The following is a 21,543-nucleotide window of genomic DNA, read 5'->3' as shown; positions in this document are numbered from 1 at the left end:
AGAGAGAGAGAGAGAGAGAGAGAGAGAGAGAGAGAGAGAGAGAGAGAGAGAAACACACAGAGAGAAACACACAGAGAGAAACACACAGAGAGAAACACACAGAGAGAAACACACAGGAACACACAGAGAGAAACACACACAGAGAGACAGACAGACAGACACAGACACAGACAGACATAGACAGACACAGATAGACAGAGATTTAGAGAGATAGGGAACGAAACAGGGGCAAAGACAGAGAAACAGGCAAAGAGACAAAGAGACAGAAGCAGAGGGACAGAGAGTCAGAGACAGAGAGAAAGAGAAGACAAGAAATGAAATGAATACATAGCTGTCAGTCTGTTTAAATTACTCATCCTGAACAGTACACCTCTCTTATTTTCTGAGTAACACTATTAACAGGACTTTGTTAGTTGCATGTTTTTAAAGTCTTTGTAGTTTCATATATATATATATATATATATATATATGTGTGTGTGTGTGTGTGTGTGTGTGTGTGTGTGTATAATGTATTACGATTCATACATATATACAATGTACTGTGATTCATACATATATATGATGTATTGTGATTCTATTCATCTATTACCCTCTGTTGCTTTCCCGCTGAACCCCTTCTTTTACCAGCTCATCCTCCAGGAAGGAAACAACACTCCCTTCTGCAGCAACTAACAGTTAACATCTCCTTCAGATGGGGGCAGTGTCTCCTGAGCACCTCCTCTATCAGTGAAGGAATGTTGAAGGGTCCAGTCTTCCACCAGTATCCATTGCTTCTGTGTCTCTGTGGTTGGAATAGCCATGTTGTATTTGTGTGTCAGCATTTTATGGCACTCCTCCCCACTCCCAGCTCTTACACTACTTCATCTCTTCTTCTGCAGGATTCTATAGGCTTAGAGTGTATGTAATATAGATTTCCCAATTAGGGCTGGGAGCTTAGCAGTCACTTAACCTCAGCATTTGATGAGGTATGAGTCTCGGCACTATCTGTCACTCTCTGTAAGAAGCTTTTCTGTTCTAGACAGAAAGTGATACTAGTCTATAAATATAAATGTTTTGAAGATTTAACAGCATGTCCATTTAGGGAAATGGCAGCATTATATTCTCATTGGTTCCAAGATATCACCAGCCATGGGCTTTTGGCCAAGTTCACGGTACCAGATGTGTATCTCCTCCCGTGCAGTAGGCTTCCAATCACTGAGTGACTGGTTACCCACCATATAGTCAAGCCACTATTGTGCCAGTGGATATATAATGCCTGACAAATCAGTATTGTACAGCAAGCATAGCCTACAGCAGAGAGAGACCACTGATACTTTTTCTCCCCCAGGGGTCTGCATAAAACCTTCTGGCACCACAAATGGCAGCCAGCAGGGAGAGAATTCCCAACTCAATCCCAACTCTATTTCTCTGTGTCCTGTGACCAAAATGTGTAGCATCTTCAGCAATAGGGTGATAGCTTCTAATTCTGGTGGGTATCAAGACTTGCATATGATTTGAAAATTTTCAGAAAATCCAGTTATCGTAAAAACAAAACACAGAAGGGGGTGCCAATGAGATGGTCCAGCAGGAGAAGGTGTCTGCCACCATGCCTGACAACCTGAATTCTACCCCCAGAGCCTACAGGGTAGAATGAGAGAACCAACTATTTCTAGTTGTTGTATGATTTCAATACTCATGCCATGACATGTATGTACCCACACATCTATGTGTGCTCAAGCACAGACACACAAAATAAGCTTGAAAATGTTGAGGAGGATGTGTAAATGCTTCTATCATTCAAACAAGAAAACAGAGCAGGGCAGACAACTTGGGAGTTCTTGGCTTATGAGCCAGGCCTGTGTCACCCGGTGCTCTGATGCAGTGGCTGCTAGCTAACCATGTTTCTGGGCACTGGAAATGTGGCTAGTTTATGAGTGAGATGTGCTATAAGGTAATATACACATTGGCTTTAAAAGTCTTAATGCGATAAAATGTAGAACATCTTGGTGACTGAAGATTCTGCTGGAACAATAATCTTGAGGCTTTATTGATGTATTAATGCAGTTATCACATTATCACATATAATGTTTAATATATTTATTTCTTAAAATTATTTACTGTAATAATAACATAATACATTGATATATTAATGAATTTATTCAAATTTATTTCACCTTCTTAGATTCATTTATTTATTAATTTTATGTGTACCAGGGTTTGGTTTGCAAATGTGTATATGCACCACATGCATGCCTAGTGCTTGTAGAGGTCAGAAAAAGGCATCAGATAGATTCCCTGGAACTGAAGTTATGCATGGTCAAGAGCCACCATATGGTCCTCTGCAAGAATGATAAGTGCTTTTAACTGCTGGGCAATCTCTCTCCAGCCTCTCCCTTTTTTCAGTTTTAAAAATACACCTGCCAGTAAAGTGAAAATGACCCATGTATCTCAAATAAGTGACTCACAATCTACTTGGATTGGACCATGCTGTAGCAGAACATTTCAGACTGGCCAGTGACTCACAGGGCATCCCTACAACATTTTTCGAGAAGCATGGGTTTCTAGGTTCCGTCTTCATGCTTATTGGAAGCTCCATAGATATTTGTGTCTTTGGCAGGAAGGAGGTACTCCATGTCTCTGAAGCCACAATACCCTCTTCCCTTTTATCCTAGCAGCAAGCCCTCTGGACCAGGGTCAAAGGGTCATTTAGAGGGGCTAAGATCTGACACAAGAGACATCATCTGGGTTGCCTGAGTTGTATGAGGTTTACTCTGCCTCTCTTCCCCTCCTGTTGTGGTTGAATCTGGTTCTCTGGGTTGCCCTCCAAACAGCACAATCCATAGGTTCTGTGTTGAATATAAACTTCAGAAACTTGATCCCAGCTGTGGTTTGCAAATAACTCTCAGCTGCATCCTGTCTCGACTATGGGAATTGGAGAAAACAGTGCATGAAGGAAACACTATCAGTTCATGAGGGAGAAAACAGAAGAATTAGTTTTAATACCTGGCATTCAGGATCTGAACGCAGCATCATCTTCCTGAGACATGCTGGACTGGCCAGCATTATCAGGAAGCATTGAAAACCCGGAGAAACTCATTCCACTCTCAGGAAAATGAGCCTCCTTCAATCCCTGACACCTTCCTAAATTTCTAAATTCTAAACCTTGCGTGGGGAATAAGGCACATACAGCCTGTGTTGAAAGCCAAGGTGGTGGGGTGTTTTGTTTTGTTTCTTTTCTTGAAATCACATGTCTTATATCAAAAGCAACACATCACTTGTACACATGGATCTCACAGAAACCCTAAAGGCAGCCCAGATTCCTCATGTGTGCAGTATGCATGCTACATGAAAGACACACAGATAGACTCTGTAACCATGGTGCTCAGGGAGCCCTTGCAGGCTTTGTGTGCATCGTGTGGTCCTTGACTGTCCACAGACCTGTGATCTCTCCAGGCACTGTGAGCAAAATGGGAAGGTACCTTTGGGAGAAATCTGAGATCCTGATTACCTGTCCTAGGGTTTCACACCTTGCTTTATATTGCTTAGGAGTCTGACAGCACTTCCATGGACCCCCACCCCCCGGCAATCGTTTTAAAGCAGTGCTCAATAAACACGCAGAAATAGATACTTACGTCTAGGATGGTTATGTTGTACTGCTACTGCCTGCTGCCTGTAGCCTTGTACAGGCCTGAGGTGGAGATGCTCTGAGTTACACTCTCAAGCCATCACTTCCTCCTGCTCTATGGTGGTTGCCTCAAGCCCTCCTGTCACCTGCCCCAGTACAGTCAGCTGTCTGTGGGCCCCAACCCCTTGCTCACTTAAGTGCAAGTCTCAATACAAATTAGCAGCAGCAGCCGTATGGGCAAAGTGAATGGCCAAACCTCTTCCCCCCCTGCCAGGGCTCCCGCCTCCCCTCCCTCTTGTTCTCCTCAAGCACTCTTCACAGGCGCCAGCTGCCTCATTAAAGAACAGCCTTTATGCTGGGCTTCACCTGGACAGGCGGTGGTCACCAAGCCCCATGGTTCTGCTGGCTGGCTGAGGCAAAGGATGAAAGCAAATCTGGCAGGCAAATCTGCAAGCCAGCCAGGTATGGCTTTCTCTTTTCTTACCCTGAACTAGAATAGAAGAGCGAGCTCTGCGAGGGCAAAGGTCTTGGATAGGTGTCAGGCCTTTATTCTAAGGAAGTTCCTTGGTAGACCTTGATGAAAACTGTCTGGGACCAAGAAAAGGGCCTCATTCCAAAGAAGGCCAGGAGAGGCAGCCAGGCAGGTCACCAGGGTACATCTGGAGGAAGGTTGGATGAGGCTAGGACTTCTGTGGGCTAGCGAGTGCCACTCACTGGTCAGCCAGGCACTGCCAGCGGCGGAGCCCAGGGGACCCCCAGCTCCTCTGTACCTGCTTGCTGGCCATGGCTAGGACACCCTGGTTGTCACTGGTTTCCATCAGGCAGGTTTGGTTTTATGTCTCATCTTTTCTTTTGTATTTATTTCTTTATTCTGGGGAGTGGGAGCAACCTTGCCACCCAAGGCCACTGTACACAGTTCCAAACCAGGAAGAGCCACTAGTTTGGGCACTTCTGAGGTTCTAATCTCTGCCTGGAAAGAAGCCAATTTTAAATGCAGAAATTCCAAGGCCCAGCGCCTATGAAAAAGAACATTTTAAAACCCTTCTCTCCGGTATTCATAAATAGGAGACTTTGAAGTAAGGACCTCCTCTTTTGCTACAACTGATCCTGGCTGGCTAGTTCTGGGCACCCTGCATGGAAAGTGTGTGTGCTGTCCACTCTCCCCACCCCCACCAGCCAATGAAAATTTCAGTATCTTGGTTTCAGGCCAACTTAATTCTCCAAACTTCTCTGGTATTTGGATGGTTTCTCATCTGACAAGAATAATCTGGGGAAGACAACCAGTGTGTGTGTGTGTGTGTGTGTGTGTGTGTGTGTGTGTGTGTAGTACATACACTAGCATGTAGGTGCATATCTGTGATGGAGGGTATGTATTTCTCTAACTATATGTGTGTGATAAGTGTGATAGCCTATGGATGTGTGCATGCATGCTTGCATATATGATATACATGTAGGTGGTAGAATATATATATATGTATATGACTGTGTGTTTTATGTGATAACTGCATGTATGTGCATGTTGTATGTATAACTGTATGAATTTGTGTGTGGAACACATGTTATGCATTTGTATTGTATGTGTAGGCATACAATAGACCATGAAAATGTATATAAGTGTGTGTGTGTACTGTGTGAAGTAGCATGTGTATGTTTGTGTGCATATGCACATGTGCATGTCTGTGAACATGTGTTTTTGTGGCTGAGTACATGCATATACATGTACATGTTAGCATTGTGTATATGATGCATGTGGTAAAGTGTGTAGAGCATAGTGAATTGTTTGTGTGTGTGTGTGCGCATATGTAGTAAAGTTAGAGTCTGAATGTTTTCATTATGTATGTGTGCTCTGTGTGTGTGTGAGAGAGAGAGAGAAAGAGAGAGAGAGAGAGAGAGAGAGAGAGAATGTAAGTATGCATGCGCACACACACTTTTCCTAGGGGACAGCAGTATGCTTCGGCCAGCTCGGCTTAGACACAGGCACCAGGGTCTGACTGGGGCTGCTTCATCTCAAGCCAAGTCCTTCAACAGCAGAAGCCAAAGGGCTGAGCGCTGGTGAAAAGCCCCGATGTGCTACTGCCTCTCCTCTGACTGCCATGGGGACATTAAACCTTCAACAATCTGGGACTCTGACGGCTGGGTCTTGGTTCCTTGCCTGGAAAAACAGTAGGCAAATAGTAAAACCTTAAATTCTAACATGTGTAAGTTATACATCTTATTTTCATTTTCAGCCCATGTTCTCCTCGGTAAGACATCAGGAAAAAATTACCGTCTGACTTCTAATATCTCAGTGGAGCATTTATCTCCCAGCCATGATAAGTGATCTGCAATATTTTTTTCCTTTCAGATTAAGAAACAAATTCATTTAATTTTCTTTATTGAATGTGCTCAGGCCTCCCCGCACTGCCTGACTCTCAGGAGCCCTGGACTCTTCTCCCTCCTCCTGGGCTGGTGACTGCTCTCCTTGCTGTGGGAATGGGTGACTCCCTAGTAGGCAGGGCCTGTTCCTTAAGGGCCCACTGCAGAATGACAGAGAACAGACTGACCAAGGGCAGCAGCCAGGAGGGGAATGTAGGGAGAGGTTAGCGTGCAGAGCTGGCAGACTGTAATCAAAACCTTAAAACCTTGTCTCATCCCCTTGGTCTGAAGGCCTGACTTGGCACTCTCAGGAGAACTGGCCATCTCCCAGGCTGCCAGGATGATGCTTGCTGCCTGGCACTACCTACCATACCAGCGTCCACTGCACCTTTAGGAGTCTGCTATGGTTCTGCTTCTTGGGAGGACTGAGTGAAAGCTGAGAAGGTTGGGATGGCAACTTCCCTGGCACGATGAGAGCTCCATGATGCTACACTGAATGCCACTGTAGAATATTCTGTGAGCACTTGCTTCATCAGCAGACCATTAGGGGGAGAGGGGTGTAAGCCTAGCTTTCTAGCCCATTGCTCAGTGCCAGATACTGTGACTATCAGATGCTAACTGTGCTGTGTTGTTTTAGTCCAAGATAGGTGATGTGCTTTCTTCCTTTTGCACGTCCATATTACTTCCTACGTAAACTTACTACTCAGAGCTGTAAAATGCTACAAGAGTCATAACAGATCATGATGAATTCCAGGTGCTACTCTTCTTCCTTGCAGCACCCAGTGCCTCTGTATGCAGTCTTTAATTGAAAAGTTTAACACTGGAGACCTGGGGCCTGCATCTATCTTTAATGGCTATGTGATTCTGCCAGTCAGCACATCTTTCCTTTTTGGTAACCATAAAAGAGATGTAATAATCCTTGCTCCACACATCTGGAAGGGTTATCAGGAAACTCAGATAAAGCAAACAACATATGAAAATGTATTAAAATTGTACATGTACAATAGAAATAGCTGGGCCAGCGAGTATTGACACCATCTCAAGAAATGGCAGAGACAAGGCAACAGGTCACACAGAGTATCTCATCCTGTAACCAAGGTAGACAACGTCTATAGGACGGTGGAGAAGACCTGTCTATGACAAGGACTAGGGTAAGTGTTGGTTACTGGCAATCAGGTTGAAACTGGACACTGCAGGCATGTTGGAAGGGCTGCAGGCCACTGAAACAGGCACACCCAGGAGGCACAGGGTGTTTATGACAGGATCAGGCTGGGCTCTGCATGGAAGATGGCACTAAGAGATTTTTGTCATTGTTGTCATTATCCCAGAGATGTCTAAGTGACTGACCAATCCCCCTGAGGCTGGACTGACATGTCCCAATAATGATGACTTCTTTTGACCTCTGTTTCCTCTCACTCCAGGGAGTCTCCAGTTGACTGCAGTGTCAGCAAATGTAACAAGCTGGTGGGCGGAGGCGAAGCCAACACCATGAACTATAATAGCTACATGGATGAGAAGAATGGTCCCCCTCCTCCCAACATGACCACCAATGAACGGAGAGTCATTGTGCCTGCAGGTACCTTGGGAGCTAACTGCCTGGTCAATGCCCATATTTCCATTATTCAGGGGCTATAGTGTAAGGTTGATCCATCTCTTGGAACATGAAAACCCAGCACCCTAGTCTTCAGTGGCAGATGCAAACCAGGGAAAGTTATGCATCTTTCCTTACTCCATAGCTATCATTCAAGGCAGGATTTCAAATGTCACTTGAACGCTGGCATACAGATTCCAGGAGCCCCACTGTCAAACATAGCACAAGGTAGATTTTCAGTGAGAAACCTGGTACCCCTAGGATGAATCTTGGGCAGAGGCAAGGCTACCTCACCCCGCCATTCCTTCTTGTAAGGAGTGCAGCTCCTGATGTCCACCCTTCCTTCAGGCATATACTTCCTGGCCTCTGCTAGGTTCCACCTTCCCAAAATTACAGCCAGCTCTTTCAGTTTCAAAATAGAAATAACTATATTTAACAAACGGAACGCCTCCACGTGTGTGCCACAAGTTATGTCATTATGTAGAAATAGCCTCTTTTTTCCTAGGTATTGGTGCTGTTGGTTACAGGAGGGGGAAAAACCCTATTGTTAGATCCTGTAGTCTATTGGCTGGATCCTGTCTGAGCCAACATGGAGGGAATTCGAAAACTGCCACTTTAGAGTGGGTGCCAGGTGGAGGGGCAGAATGTCCAGAGTTTGAGCAAAGTGAATTACAGGGCAGGGGCTAAAACTAATCTTAACCAAAATAACTTCACCAGAGAAGCTGGATCCTTCCATTTGTAAATGTGTAAATGTAGTTGTGTCTTAGAACGATCAGATGTCTCTGAGAGGGTTTGAAGGGATTTGTCTTGTTGATCTGAAGGATGATTTTGTGACGGGCAGGTCCATCCTCTGTCTTTGGTGTTTGTTTCCATGGGAAGTTCAAGTGTGACAGCCACATTTCTGAGCTCTGGGCTACATTCCACATGGGAGAGGGTGTAGAAGATACCAGAAATAAAAGCAGATGAGGAAGGGCTTGTGGGTATTGTTCTGCAGCACATAGGACTAAAAACTGCCTGGGCTCCATCTTCTTCAAGCATAAGGGGTGATTGCAAGGAAGAACTCACTTGGTTTATTTGTATGTTTGCTTGTTTGGGTTGTTTGAGACAGAAATTCACAGTGTAGCACATGTTGTCCTAGAATTCACTGTATGAGGCAGGCAGGACCTTGTGGCAATCCTCCTGCCTCTGTCTAACTGAGTTCTGGAACTAACTACAGGTGTGTACCACCCAGTCCTAGACAGAAGTTCTTTATTCAGGCAGATTTCACAAGAGTCAAGTATAATGTCAATCGTCTAATTGGTTGTCACCACCCTCAGGAGATCCGCTGGTGATAGTTAGCCCAGGTGGGTCTTCTCTACTTTGAGCCCATAAAATTCTATTGAAACAGACATGGTGAGAGACTTTCTCCACCCCACAAGGCCAGGCAAGGCCTTTGCCGTCAAAATCACCTGTTCCAGTCTGAGAAGGAACTCTTGAGGGACGAACCAGTAGAGGATTGGAGATTACCTCAGAACCAGGCTATTGTCACCATCTTGCTTTGGTCGACATAAGGCAGGGCATACAGAAAGAAGGAAGAGGCGGCTAGACCGCTTGGTTGACTCTCTACCCTTCAGATGGTGTTAAAATGTTCTCGTGGGGATTGGCAAAAGGTGGCTCTTCGGTGAACTGACTTAACTTACAGCAGTAAAAAAGTGAAGATGGCATATGCTCTTACTATAAAGCATTTGGCATAATGAACTCATGAGCTACAGATCTGCTCTGTTATTCTCCTACTGGCTAGATTTGTGTGCCTTAGACACTCTGGCTTCCTCCAGGTCAGCCTCCTGGATGCAAAGGAAAGTCTCATTTGGGCAAGTCCACAAATCAAGGCAATAAAACATTAGTGGAACAGCCGATTGAATTTATGATGGGATTTTTAAGACAAGTATAAATGAGGGCTCTAGTTAATCACCATTTCCACATTGAGATGGGAAAGAACAAGGGCTGAATCGTCCAGGAAATACATTTGGAAGAGTTTAGCATGATCCAGAGTGGAAGATTTATAATTCGTTTTACTGGAGAGGGAGAGAATTAACATTGTGACAGAGCCCAAAGCAAAGAGCGGAAATAATAAAATAAATAAAATATAAGGCATAAAATTGAATGTACGGTCTTAGATTCAAGTAAGTTCCTACAAGTAAGGAGCTAGGAGAAGCTATGGGTGAAATAATACAGCACATAATCCAAGTCCCTCTGGGACAACTCCTTTTGAATTTTGAGATTTCCATTTATGTATAACCCTTGCTTGATGGTTTCTGAAAAGTAGAGGGTTGGAAACAAACCCAGGAGTTTATCTGACAGACACAAATCCACACATGAACAAGAGGGCTGGGGTGGAGGACTTCTGGGTCCTGGAACAAGACTTTGCAGTTCCAAATGAGTTAAGGCAGGATCCTGACAAGACAAAGCTGAGAGGGTCTCAGAGGACTTGCTTGTCCAACTGTGGGACATCTTTGAAGGCTTCTGTAGGAACCCTAGCAGTAGTCACTAAGGTAAAACTTCCATGATTCCCTGTCCATCTATAAAATGGGTATAACAAAACCCATTTCATAGATTCCTTTGAGAGAAAAAAATGGGACAGATAGAGAGCTGGCTTGTGTTAGCATCTCACAGATGGGCTATCACTCGGTAGGTACATATTGTAGTCTTAGTATGACATGCAGAAGCTGTGAAGTCTGAAAGCTTTATTCTGTGCTCCCTCTCAACCTCTCAGAAAGGGTTTCTTTTACAATCCCTAGAGATCACAGCACCTAGATTCCTCCCCACTGCCATTGCTGGCTATTTAGAACTGGCTCCCTGTAGCCTAGAGCTTTTGTAGCCTCTAGAATGAGAGGAATGTGAGTTGGTTTAAAAGGAGCACAAGTTTTCCTGCTAAATAAGCATGCTAAATGAAACAACCAAGCAGAAAAGCAGAAGTGGAAGCCACCAGCTGCCCTGCAATAAAATACTATCCCTTCTCCAGGAAGCCTTCCAGGACTCTCCAAATTCATCCCAGACCCTTCAACCCAAGGTTCACTGAACTACCAGCACGGCCCATTACTTACATAATTGCTCTGACTCTTACACGTTCATGCTGATGTGTGTGTGTGTGTGTGTGTGTGTGTGTGTGTGTGTGTGTTGGGGAGGAAAGAGAGAGAGAGAGACAGAGAGAGAGAGAGAGACAGAGAGAGAGAGAGAGAGAGAGAGAGAGAGAGAGAGAGAGAGAGAGGAGAGATCCAAATCTGTAGCACAGATTCCTCAAATGCACAATCCTCCTGCCTCAGCTTCCTGAGTCCTGGGATTACTTGAACGTATCAGCATGCCTATGAGAGTTTGTCATTTATAACATCTCCCACCTTAGACTGAGAAGGTTGAGAAGATGCTTCAGGAAACAATGAGACAGAGAGGACTGAGTCCAAGCAGAGGCCTCAGTCCTGCGCTGTTTCCGTTCGTTCAGTTTTTGTTTCTAGTGCCATTTCTCATCTTTAAGTATTTAAATATCCTAAAAATGTTTAGGGGTGGTCTGGTAGAAATCTTAACACAGCTGTCCCCCAACTCTGAAAGGAGGAAACCCAGACTGGGTTTATGTCAAACACTAACACCATTGGGTTTTCCAGCTGCCCAGACGGAATCACAGGAAAAGCATGCTTGTGTACATTTCCCTTCTGTAGCATCGGAGGGATAAGTGTGACCTCCTGCATTCATTGCTTGTCTTAAGTTGTAAATGGGTCCCCTTCCCAGAGGCATTGGTCACTGGGACTGTTGGATTATTTTTATTTTGATGCCACTGTTTCTTGGGCCAAGCTTTCAATTGCTCTCCAAAAACTTTAAATGCCATCCTGTTGGGGTATGTGTTGAGGCAGCTAGGAACCTTCTCAGCTCTAAGTGGTTCCGGCAGTGCCAAAAGCCATGGAACCAGACGGAATATTCTGAGGGGACCATCTGGAAGGGAAGAGAAAGAAGGTAGAGAGAAAAGAGAGAGGAGGGAAGAGAGGGGTATAAGAGGGAAAGATGGGGGAGTTAAAGATACCATGAATGAAGAAAAAGAAAAAAAAGAAGAGGAAAAGGGAGAAAAAGGAAGAAAGGGAAGATAGCAAACAAGAAAGAGGAAAAGAAAAGAGGGGGCCACGAGGAGAGAGAGGACATGGGAGAGGCAAATGGGAAGGGATAGAAAAAGAGAGGGTGAGGGGGAGCCTAGGCCACTGGGCAGGTGTGCATGCTCACAGTTCTCATCTTTCCTATGCAGACCCCACACTGTGGACACAGGAGCACGTTCGACAGTGGCTGGACTGGGCCATAAAGGAGTACGGCTTGATGGAGATTGACACTTCCTTCTTCCAGAACATGGATGGCAAGGAATTGTGTAAAATGAGCAAGGAGGACTTCCTCCGAGCCACCTCCCTCTACAACACAGAAGTGCTGTTGTCGCACCTCAGTTACCTCAGGGAAAGTAAGTACCATGTACCTCCACCCCAGGGGCTTAGGGGTGGATCCTGCCAGGTCTCCAAGAGCCAGTTCAGGGGAAGGAGGTGGATACCCTAATACCAGTCACGGGACACCTATGCCAAGGAACAGTTTCCTCATGACAGGAACCTTGTCAAGGTCACATGGGTCACCAAGCCTGTAAGGGAAAGACCCCATCCAGGAGTGTCCAAAGGAAGCAAAACAAAAATGGAAAACTTATGGAGATCTGGGACATGGGGCGGATGACACCAGATACTAGGTAGACTCTGGGCAGTTCTCTTTTCGAGAAGCTTCTGCTAACCAAAATTGCAGAGATAGAAGCTCTGGTTGGAGGTTTCCTCTGGGAATGCTTAGAATTCTTACAGAAAGTTTTGAACATAGATATGGAATCTAAGATTGTGGGACCTGGCCTATTATTCCTCCTATTCTGGGTTCATTCTGGTGCCACAACCCTAACCTACAAGGCTGCTTTTCCTCACTGCTACCAGAGTAGCTGGTGGCACAGGTTTGTTAGGAGACACTGAGAGCTTTCCCAGACAGAACTCCAGGGAAGGAAAGCTTGATAAAGAAAGAACTACACAATAGGAGGCTCCCTAGTACCAAGCACACACCAGTTCCATGTGAATTTTGATAGATATGGAAGGGAATACATTTGGACCTACTAGTGACTCAGCCTGAACTCTCCATCAGAAATCCATGCCGGGTGCTATACCTAAGCACTGAAAATGTGCTCAGTGGTCTGCAAAGATGAACTGAAGCCACAGGAAGGCAGGTGTGGGCTCCTTCTGCACAAGGGTATCCCTGTAGCCAGCTACATCAATGAGAGGCTGGGCAGAAGAAGATGCACTGTCCTCTATGAATGGTCTAGTTTGCCAGAGGTATTGTAAGAGTTAAGATTGAGAAGATTGATGGCCTTAAGGCCCCTTTGAATTCTGAGACCCTGGACAATACTGTGGGGCTGCTTTTTGTGGGTTCACAGGCTCTGGGCTGGTTCATCTTCTACAGGATCTCCATTGTTCATTCAATTGCTATCAGTAAAATACATGGTCTCAGTGTAAGGAAATTCTATAGAAAGCAAGGCAACACTCTACTCACATTGGCTAGAAAAATTAAAAATTTTAAAAATGCATTTGGAAGTTTCCATGGGTGCCTCTCAGCTGGCTATCTTGCCACCTCTCTAATGCAGCTGGTCATGCTGGGAGAGGATACATTAGCTCCAATGCAATGACCTCATGTCTGAGTTGCTGCACCATGAGGTCAGTCCAAGAAATAACACTCTAAGAAGGGGCCATTTTCTACCTAGTCTTCCCTGACTTTCAGATGCTTAGCATTTAATAATGATCTGTATTTCTCAGCCTTTAAATGCTTGGTGGAAGGAAAGAACAAAAAGATCTTTGAACCGAGTTCTGCCATGATCTACACAGGACAGGAGAGACAGTAGACACAGAGCATGAGTGTGAAAAGCAGAGGCCAGGAGCACAGCACAGTCAAGCCTGACTTCTAGGCTTCTCCAGCATTGTCTATGTAGGAGATTGAGTGAGTCCCAAGGAAAGAGAAATGTCAGGAGCCCCAGTGAGCTCTATACAAAGAATCTATACAAATTGGTTTTCATGGTAAATGCTTTGTGAGGAACATGTTCAAGAATGTTTGGACTTCATAAAAATGAAGCCCATTTAGGTCATGTGACCCCCAGGCTTGGATTTCTGACCAATCCATAAACAACCCAAGTCTCTATTTCTTCCTTCTGTCACCAAAGAATCTGAGCCACAAACACTGACATGGAGCATATATCTGCTTCTCAGAAGGTCTAGGAATACTGTTAATCAGTCAGTGCTTCCCATCAAGCCTTGGCAGTCCTGCTAGTGGGCAAGGGCAGATAACGGGGCACGGTGACTGTGTGAACAGCTATAGAAGGAGCAGGGAGCAGAGTTTCATGTTTGTGGGATAGCGAGAAAAACCATGGATTCTCTCCTTCTAAGAATACATATGCCGGGCAGTGGTGGCGCACGCCTTTAATCCCAGCACTTGGGAGGCAGAGGCAGGCGGATTTCTGAGTTCGAGGCCAGCCTGGTCTACAGAGTGAGTTCCAGGACAGCCAAGGCAATTCAGAGAAACCCTGTCTCAAAAACCTAAAAAAAAAAAAAAAAAGAAAAAATTAAAAAAAAATAAGAATACATGTAATCAATATGGAAAATATCATACAACACGAAAAGTTTCCAGAAAGGGGATTGCTATGAAGGAGTTTCCAGAGTTGAGAAGAGGTAGTACATGTGTATGTTTGGAAAGCCTTTGAATGGAAAAGATGCATTTCCACATCTAGAGGGTGGTGCTAAAAGTTGGAGTTCTACACAAGGAGAGCTTTCCTGCCACCAAAATGGTTATTGTGGTAAACATAAGTGTTGGATGTAGTTTTACTGTCTACCAGCCTTTGCTCTGGGAAGTCACCACACTACCAGCTCCTTCCCAGCTTCCCATGAATCTTCAGATAAAAGAGACAGACACACAGTTGTTCAATTTCAACTTGCCTTCTTGGCATAATTCCTGGGTGCTATTATCTCCTGCCTAGAAAATGCACCCTTGTCTATACTCTTAGCTCTGTACCTCCCACCTCCTCTGAACTACAGTGGCTAGTTCCATCTAGCTCTTGCCAAACATCCCTGACCAGCCACCTGTAGTAGTTAGCCACAGGCCCCAGTTCTTCCCAAGACCTCACATGGCTGCTCCATTCTTCTCCCTCTGAGGCATGGCAAAAACTCCTCCTCTCCTTCCTTTTGTCTTCCTTTTCTTCCAGAAACCCAAAAGTTCCACCTGTACCTTCTGTCTAGCAATTGGCCCATGGCTTCATTTACTGACAGATCAAGAACCAATTGGAGAATAGGACCTCAGCATCAGAACTACCCTTACACATAAGATGTGCTGGTGACACAAAGTTGAGTGAAAGACTATGTCTGTGGGCCAAAGCAAAAATGACATTGGTTGCATTAAATTTAAATCTTCTTGAAATGTAACAGAGATTGTAATAACTTTCTGAGGCAAATGGATTTAAAACGGTCTTCTCTCACTTTTGTTTTTTAAATTATGGTTTCTCCTTTGGGATGCTAGCCTCTAGGACCTTGTCAGCTCTGTGGTGGCTGAGAACTTTTTCTTCCTTGAAGACTGACATGGCTTCATGCCTTCTGTGTTTTTTTCAGACTGAATTACATGGGCTGTTTCATGTTGAAGAGGGAGGCCAGGGCTTGGCTGCAAGGTTGGGGTGAGAGGAACAAGTGCAGATTCTCAGCATTATCGTGTTGGACTTTTATTGGGGAACAGTTGGGTCCAAATAGAGGGAAAAGATCTGAGACTCTCAACATATATGTAGGACACAGAGTAGAGTAAAGGGTGGTCAGTACAGGAAAACTGGAGACTAAAGCCAAAGCATGGATTGTGGGAAGTCAAAGTGGGTCAGCAAGATGGCTCAATGGGAAAAGATACTTTCTGCTAAGCCTGACAATCAGATTTCAATCCTTGGGGCCCATATGATGGAAGGACAGAACCAACACCAATGAGATGGCCTCTGACTTCCATATATACATTAAAGCACACAAGTACTTACACACACACACACACACACACTGTAAAACTTGATAGCACTTCTCTAATCTCTTATTTCTGAGTTGTTTTCTAAAAAAAGATTCCTTGTAGGGTACTATATTCTGGCATCAAATTTACTTTCACTAGAGACAGTTGACTATTCTTGTTGTCTGGGAAGAAAGCTATACTTTAAATTTTCAAATATGTCTGGGTTGGGGAGCTTAATCATAAGGAAAAGAGGAATTGTCAATGATAAGGAAGAAGTAACAGTGTCCTGAACCCCTCTACACCTGATGGATTGATGAGCCCTACCTAGAGGTACTGGCTCTTCACATCTGGGCCTTTCAACTGTTCCAGATGGGATACCTGTTTAACATCAGGAGGAAGATGGAGGGACTGGGACTGACTAGAGTACTTGAAGTACTTGGAGTCCAGCTGAAATGTCTGAGGGAACAAGGCTCAGGTAGACATCACCCCGGGTGTCATTCACTTCCTATAGACAGAACATCCCCTTGTGGACACCATGGACAAAACTCTATAATTCCTGTTTCATGGCCAAAGCAACTGAGCCTGGCTAGCTTCAGGAGTCCATCCAAAGGTATCTGGCATATACAAAGCACCTGTCCTCACCTCTGATACTTGGACCCCTGAAGCTTTCAGTCTGAGCTAAGGTCACTGCTGCAGAGGACCTGTTAACTCTCGTGCAGGATGCTTAAATATGCCTGAATTAAGATGCTGACACAGGCAGACCACACCCCATTTGTCTCCCTTCTCATCTCCAGGGATAATTTCATCTCTGGCCTCCAACTTGAGGGCCAAACCAATGTCCCCACAAAGCTTTCCATTTGTATTGTACCATCAGATGCATGCTTTCCAAAACTCCGGGACTGAAGCCAATCAAACCAAACCCATTCTCTCATTTACCCTGACTTCCTTGCTTCCCCAAACTCTGGGTGTGATTTGATTGGCAGCTCTGCCAGGATCTTCCAGACACACCCACTGGACAGAGGCCCTGTTGGCAGCTGAGAATGTGGCAAGTGAGATCAGTCTCTTCTCAGGCAAAGACCAATGAGGCAGGACTGTCTGTCTCCAATGGTCAGTTCAGCCACAGGGCCACTGGGGGGAGTTTGAGGGATGTCTGGGAACCCTAAAGCTTGTGGGTTGAATGGTCTGAAGCAAAAGAAAGGGGGTTTTGTTGTTGCTTCTGTTCATTTTCAAAGGAAGTGACTAGAATGTCCATCTGGGTCTGACTTGGGAAACATACTAAGAACTCGCACTTTCAGACCGTGGCAGCCCCAGAGGATGAAATACATCAAATGACAGGGACACCACAGAAAAGGTATCCATCTTGATTTCCATTTTTAATTTAAACTTAATGGAAAACACATTTTGTATTCTGTGGTATTCCCACCTGCAACCTCAGATGGTCGGGCAAAGGTGATGGCCCTGTCATTAAGCCAAGGAAGTGTTAAACTTTCCATCTGGATCTGGCCAGGAAAAGAGTGCAGGGTTCCAATAAGATAAAGTGCCCAGTGGCCTCAGACTCAGTAGTCAGCTGGCCTGTTGTTTAGTGCATAGAGCCTTACTTCCCTCCCCAGTGTGCATTCAGGGCTGGTGCTGGCTGTAGCACAGAGAAAGTGAGCTAGGAATTGACCGGCTGGCTGGAATTGGGTTGGGGTAGATGCTACTGGGTTCTATGGTAATGTGTAAGGAGCCAGAGACAAAAACTCTGGCACTGGACCCCTTGTCTACACTGCAAAGCTGGTGTCCTGTCTGAAAAGCAAATTAGAGAGTCTGCAAAGCTCCATTCTATCTTCCCCTTTCAGATCCAGAAGCCCAGCTTAGGATGGACTCAAATCGGAAAATGTCTTTGCTGGCTGGGGATGTAACTCAGTTGGTAGAGAGCTTACCTAATATTCTGGACACTCTGGGTTTGATCCTGTACACCCTAGAAACTGAATGTGGTGGTGTGTGCCTGCAATATGTAGCATTTGGGAAGTAGAAGCAGGAGTATCAGACATTTATAATTATCCTGTGTGCTGTGTAATGACTCTTAAGCCAGCCTGGGTTATGTGATAATGTCTCAATAAAGAAAAAAGAAGAGGCGAGGAAGGAAAAGAAGAGGAAGAGGAAAGGAGAAGGGGGAAAAGAAAGAGAAGAGGAAATAAAAAGAGAAAACAAAGTAATCTTGTCTTCAAGCTCTTATCTTGGGAAGACAGGGTCACTGCCAGCTGCTACATTTTAGAGCAAAATGTGTCTTAAATCAACAGACACATGTATGTGCACATGAATGTATCCTGTCACTCGCACACACACCAATGACTTGGTGGACAGCACTTTAAGTGAAGGTATAACACACAAGGAGTTATGCAAATCATGATATGCGGCTAACCCCCAAGACACCTGCCCTTGCCTTCCACCACCATTGCTTTCTCTCCCTCCTTCTCCTTCCCTCCCTCCTTCTTTCTCCCTCCCTCCCTTCTTACTTCCCTTCTGTCTTTACTACCTTCCTTACTATTTGTTTGTTTGTTTACAATTTCTGAGACAACCTCACTATGAGTCTCAGCCTACCAGAACTTTCGGTGATCCTCTTGCCTTCATCTCTGGAGTGCTGGAATAAACATACATGTTCTTGCCCATCTTGACTGTATTGATTTAACCTAAGGGATGCTTCTGCTTCTGAACCAAGAACAGGTCCCCTAGAGCATCCAGTCTGTTGATCTTGTCTCTTGGCTGTGTGATCGTGAGCCTTGATTTCTCTAAAGGTTGATCTCAGCCGTGGGGGGAGGATAGCATACACATGCTTTGTGTGGCTCCTTCAAGGACTAAGTAGAGAGCTAGTATCCGGGAGGATGAGGTGATGGCTTAGTCAAGAAAGCACCAGGCCTAGTAGCATGAAGACCTGATTTGATCTCCAGAACCCATGTGAAGAATCCATTTGTGGCAGCATACATTTGTCCCAGTTGTCCCTGCTCTGTGGAAATGGAGTTGGAGTTGTTGGCCAGCCAGCCTCACCTATCAGCTGACTCAGGTCCCAGCGAGAGACTCTGTACCAAAAAAAAAAAAAAAAAAAAAAAAAAAAAAAAAAAAAAAGATGGACAGATCCTGAGCAAGGGCAGCTACTCCTGCGTATATAGGAGTATACACAGGTGTGTGTGTGTGTGTGTAAGCACAAATATAGCTCAAGAGTTCTGCCCTATCTAGCCATTGATTGTGGCATTTACTGTCAGGAAACTCCTCAGGACTCAGCAGCAGTAGAACTGCTTAGGTCAGATCCTCAGAGCAGGAAGAAGAAACTCAAAACCTCCAGGGGGAGATCAGACTCCAGGAAGGACTGGACAAGTTACCCTAATTAAAAAAAAAATACTCAAGGGGCACCCTCGGTAGCCTGAGGACCTAGTAAAATAAAAACCAGTGAAAAGAAAATGTGTTCCCCTGGGGAGAAGCCAGCCCCACTCCCATGGAGGCTACCCCTTCCTGTGAAACTTGAACTAAGACCGTCTTGGGGCAAAATCTCTCCCCTAGGTTACCATGAAATATGTATTTCATGCAGGCTTTGGGGAGGTCAAGTGACCCTTTCTCTTGGCATTCTGGGAGTTTCCTGTGGCTTCACGTGTGCCCAGAGAGGAACTCTGACCATGGGGGGAAATTTAATAAATGTGGTTTATCTGAGCCCCGTCTCTGTCTAACTTTGTACTAATGACTGGAGTTTTTTGCTGCTTGGAGACCATTATTTTTCTTTATTTGCTCTAGCAGTGAGGTTCTGCCTGAGGGAGAAAATGCCTGGGACTGAGGCACAGACATTCTTGCTCTTACCCCTGAGAGGTTTGGGATATTCTCTTGGAACGTTTGATTCCATTTCTGAAGCTCTGTCCAGTCACGGAGGATTATTTCTCATTGCGGCAGAACCAGTTCCCTAGCTGGAATTCCAGCCAGCCTGGCCAGTGCCCGCAAGCTCTGTGTGAAGGGTTTCCATTCTGTGTAACTGAAAGCAGTCATAATAAGTGCTAGCCTCTGCTGAACATTTAAAACAAGCCAGGGTCTGGGCAGCGCACCTTTTGAGCTTAGTTTTATTGAAGCCACATTCAATAGATGTAACTTTTCGCCCAGTATAGATGAGGAACACGTGACCAGGGGACCTATACCTAAATGAACTTGTTACTTTGAAGTATGATAGCTTAGACTAAAATCAATTTGTCACTTTGTCACTGATATTCTTGGAAGACTGAATGTTGCCTTGGGGGGCTGTGTCCCTTAGAACATGTAATCTACATATCTGCACTTTGGCATATAGCAGTCCCTAAATAGTACCCATCACCTCCTGGTTTTCACCTAGGAACTGCTGGAACTAGAAAAGATAGATACCTAAGCCAAAAGTCTTACGTCCCAGGAGATGTCTTTGGCTGTCCTGGTAAGACCCATATTTTCTCTGGATACTCAACCAGAGCACCCCTAGCTAAGGGGGACACCACTCTACTTCCAAGCCCCTCCTTGACTGGAGGCTAAGCAGAGGCATGACTGACAAGCCATTCCCAGCCTGGCCTTCAGTCAGTTCCCTTGGCCACATGCTCCAGGGAGAAGAGTTGTGTTTAGCAAGGCTTTGGTAGCCTCAAACACATGTGTTAAGCTCATGGTGTCCTTTGTAAAAGCAGATCCCAGCCCTAGCTTTGAAGGCTTTTAAAAAAAAAAATGTCCCCAGGAGAATCATGAGAAGAATCCTAAAAATGCTTCCAATTTACAAAATAAACTCTTGGGATCACTTTAAACAAAAGGACAGATCTAGTTTGAGGAAAGAAAGGAACATATGTTTTACATGCAATCGCAACAGAAAAACAATCATCCATTCCAAGTAGCTTCACTGGAGTCTGGTACAGGGACGTTTCCATCAAAGCTTCCATTTAGAAACCATACATCAGTGTGTTGAGATCTACTGTTCTAGACACTGAGACAAAGTGTCTGTTATATCTAAGTATCAACATTCCACAGCTGGGGTCCCACAATCCACAGCCTACTCTGACCCCAATTTACTAAAGTTTCCCCTACTTCTTAATTCTAACATACTGGGAACCCTGAACTTAACACACAGGCCTTTGGAGAACGTTCTAGATGCAGACTGAAGAAGCATGATGTTTCTATGTTTTTAATTTCATTTCAGGTTCACTGCTGGCCTATAATACAACCTCCCACACAGACCAGTCCTCACGACTGAATGTCAAAGAAGGTGAGTCTGTCCCCTCACGTGCCCAGGTTCCCTCCACTCTCACGGATGCACAGGTCCATACTTCTCAGACAGGTGGGAGATGTCATGTCTGACACCAGTTCCTTACCCGGAAAACTATTTTTCTAGTACACAAGATGAAAAAAAAATTTTTTTAAACCATGTTTTTCTTCCTTCCGCAACCAGTTTCCAAACTACAAGGGAGGCTTTGAAACATCTCATAAAGACATCACAAGAATATAAATTAAAGTCGCCCCCGCCCAAAGAAAGAGGACTGTCCTTAGAGAACAATGAATCAGCTGACTTCCCAAGCTGACACTTGGAGGCTCTCCTGGTGAAGATAATGGAATGTGTGTCTACTTTTTAAAGTTTTGTTTGGGGATTTTTTTTTTCTAAAAGAAAAATTAGCATTGTCAACTCGTGTTTAAAACGGTGGTCTGAGGATTTGGTCTAGGATAGATTGGCCTGGTCTGGTTCGGTTGGTTTAATCAAATGATTCATTTGATATTATTTGGTTTGATCAGCAAGAAAGAAAACTGCCTCCAAAAATGGTTTTAGTGAGCATCACAGTGCCGTTTCTCAGCCTCTTCATCAGCAAGGGCTGAAGTTCAAGCTTGCAGGTGGAATGCATGCATAGCATGCGGGAGGCCCTGGGTTTAATCCAGCAACACAGGCACTCTCACATAGATACACATACAGTCACACACACACACACACACA

At 44.8% G+C, this 21,543-nt stretch overlaps 1 protein-coding gene across 2 annotated transcripts in view; it reads left to right on the top strand.

The window, feature by feature from the left end:
• Fli1 (Fli-1 proto-oncogene, ETS transcription factor) overlaps window positions 1-21,050 on the top strand; it is an 88,104-nt gene extending 67,054 nt beyond the window's left edge. For both annotated transcript variants that reach the window (XM_028776207.1, XM_028776208.1), the window contains exons 3-6: window positions 7,381-7,535; window positions 11,815-12,018; window positions 20,761-20,826; window positions 21,010-21,050. In XM_028776207.1, coding sequence (XP_028632040.1) covers window positions 7,381-7,535; window positions 11,815-12,018; window positions 20,761-20,826; window positions 21,010-21,035 — 451 coding nt within the window. In that variant the 3' untranslated portion in view covers window positions 21,036-21,050. The remainder of the gene's footprint in view (window positions 1-7,380; window positions 7,536-11,814; window positions 12,019-20,760; window positions 20,827-21,009) is intronic.
• The last annotated feature ends 493 nt before the right edge of the window (window positions 21,051-21,543 follow it).

The sequence above is a fragment of the Grammomys surdaster genome, unplaced genomic scaffold, assembly GCF_004785775.1.
Source record: "Grammomys surdaster isolate TR1022 unplaced genomic scaffold, NIH_TR_1.0 266, whole genome shotgun sequence".
Classification (NCBI taxonomy): Eukaryota; Metazoa; Chordata; class Mammalia; order Rodentia; family Muridae; genus Grammomys; species Grammomys surdaster.
The sequence above is the reverse complement of the archived record's forward strand: the minus strand, read 5'-3'. Positions and strand labels throughout refer to the sequence as shown.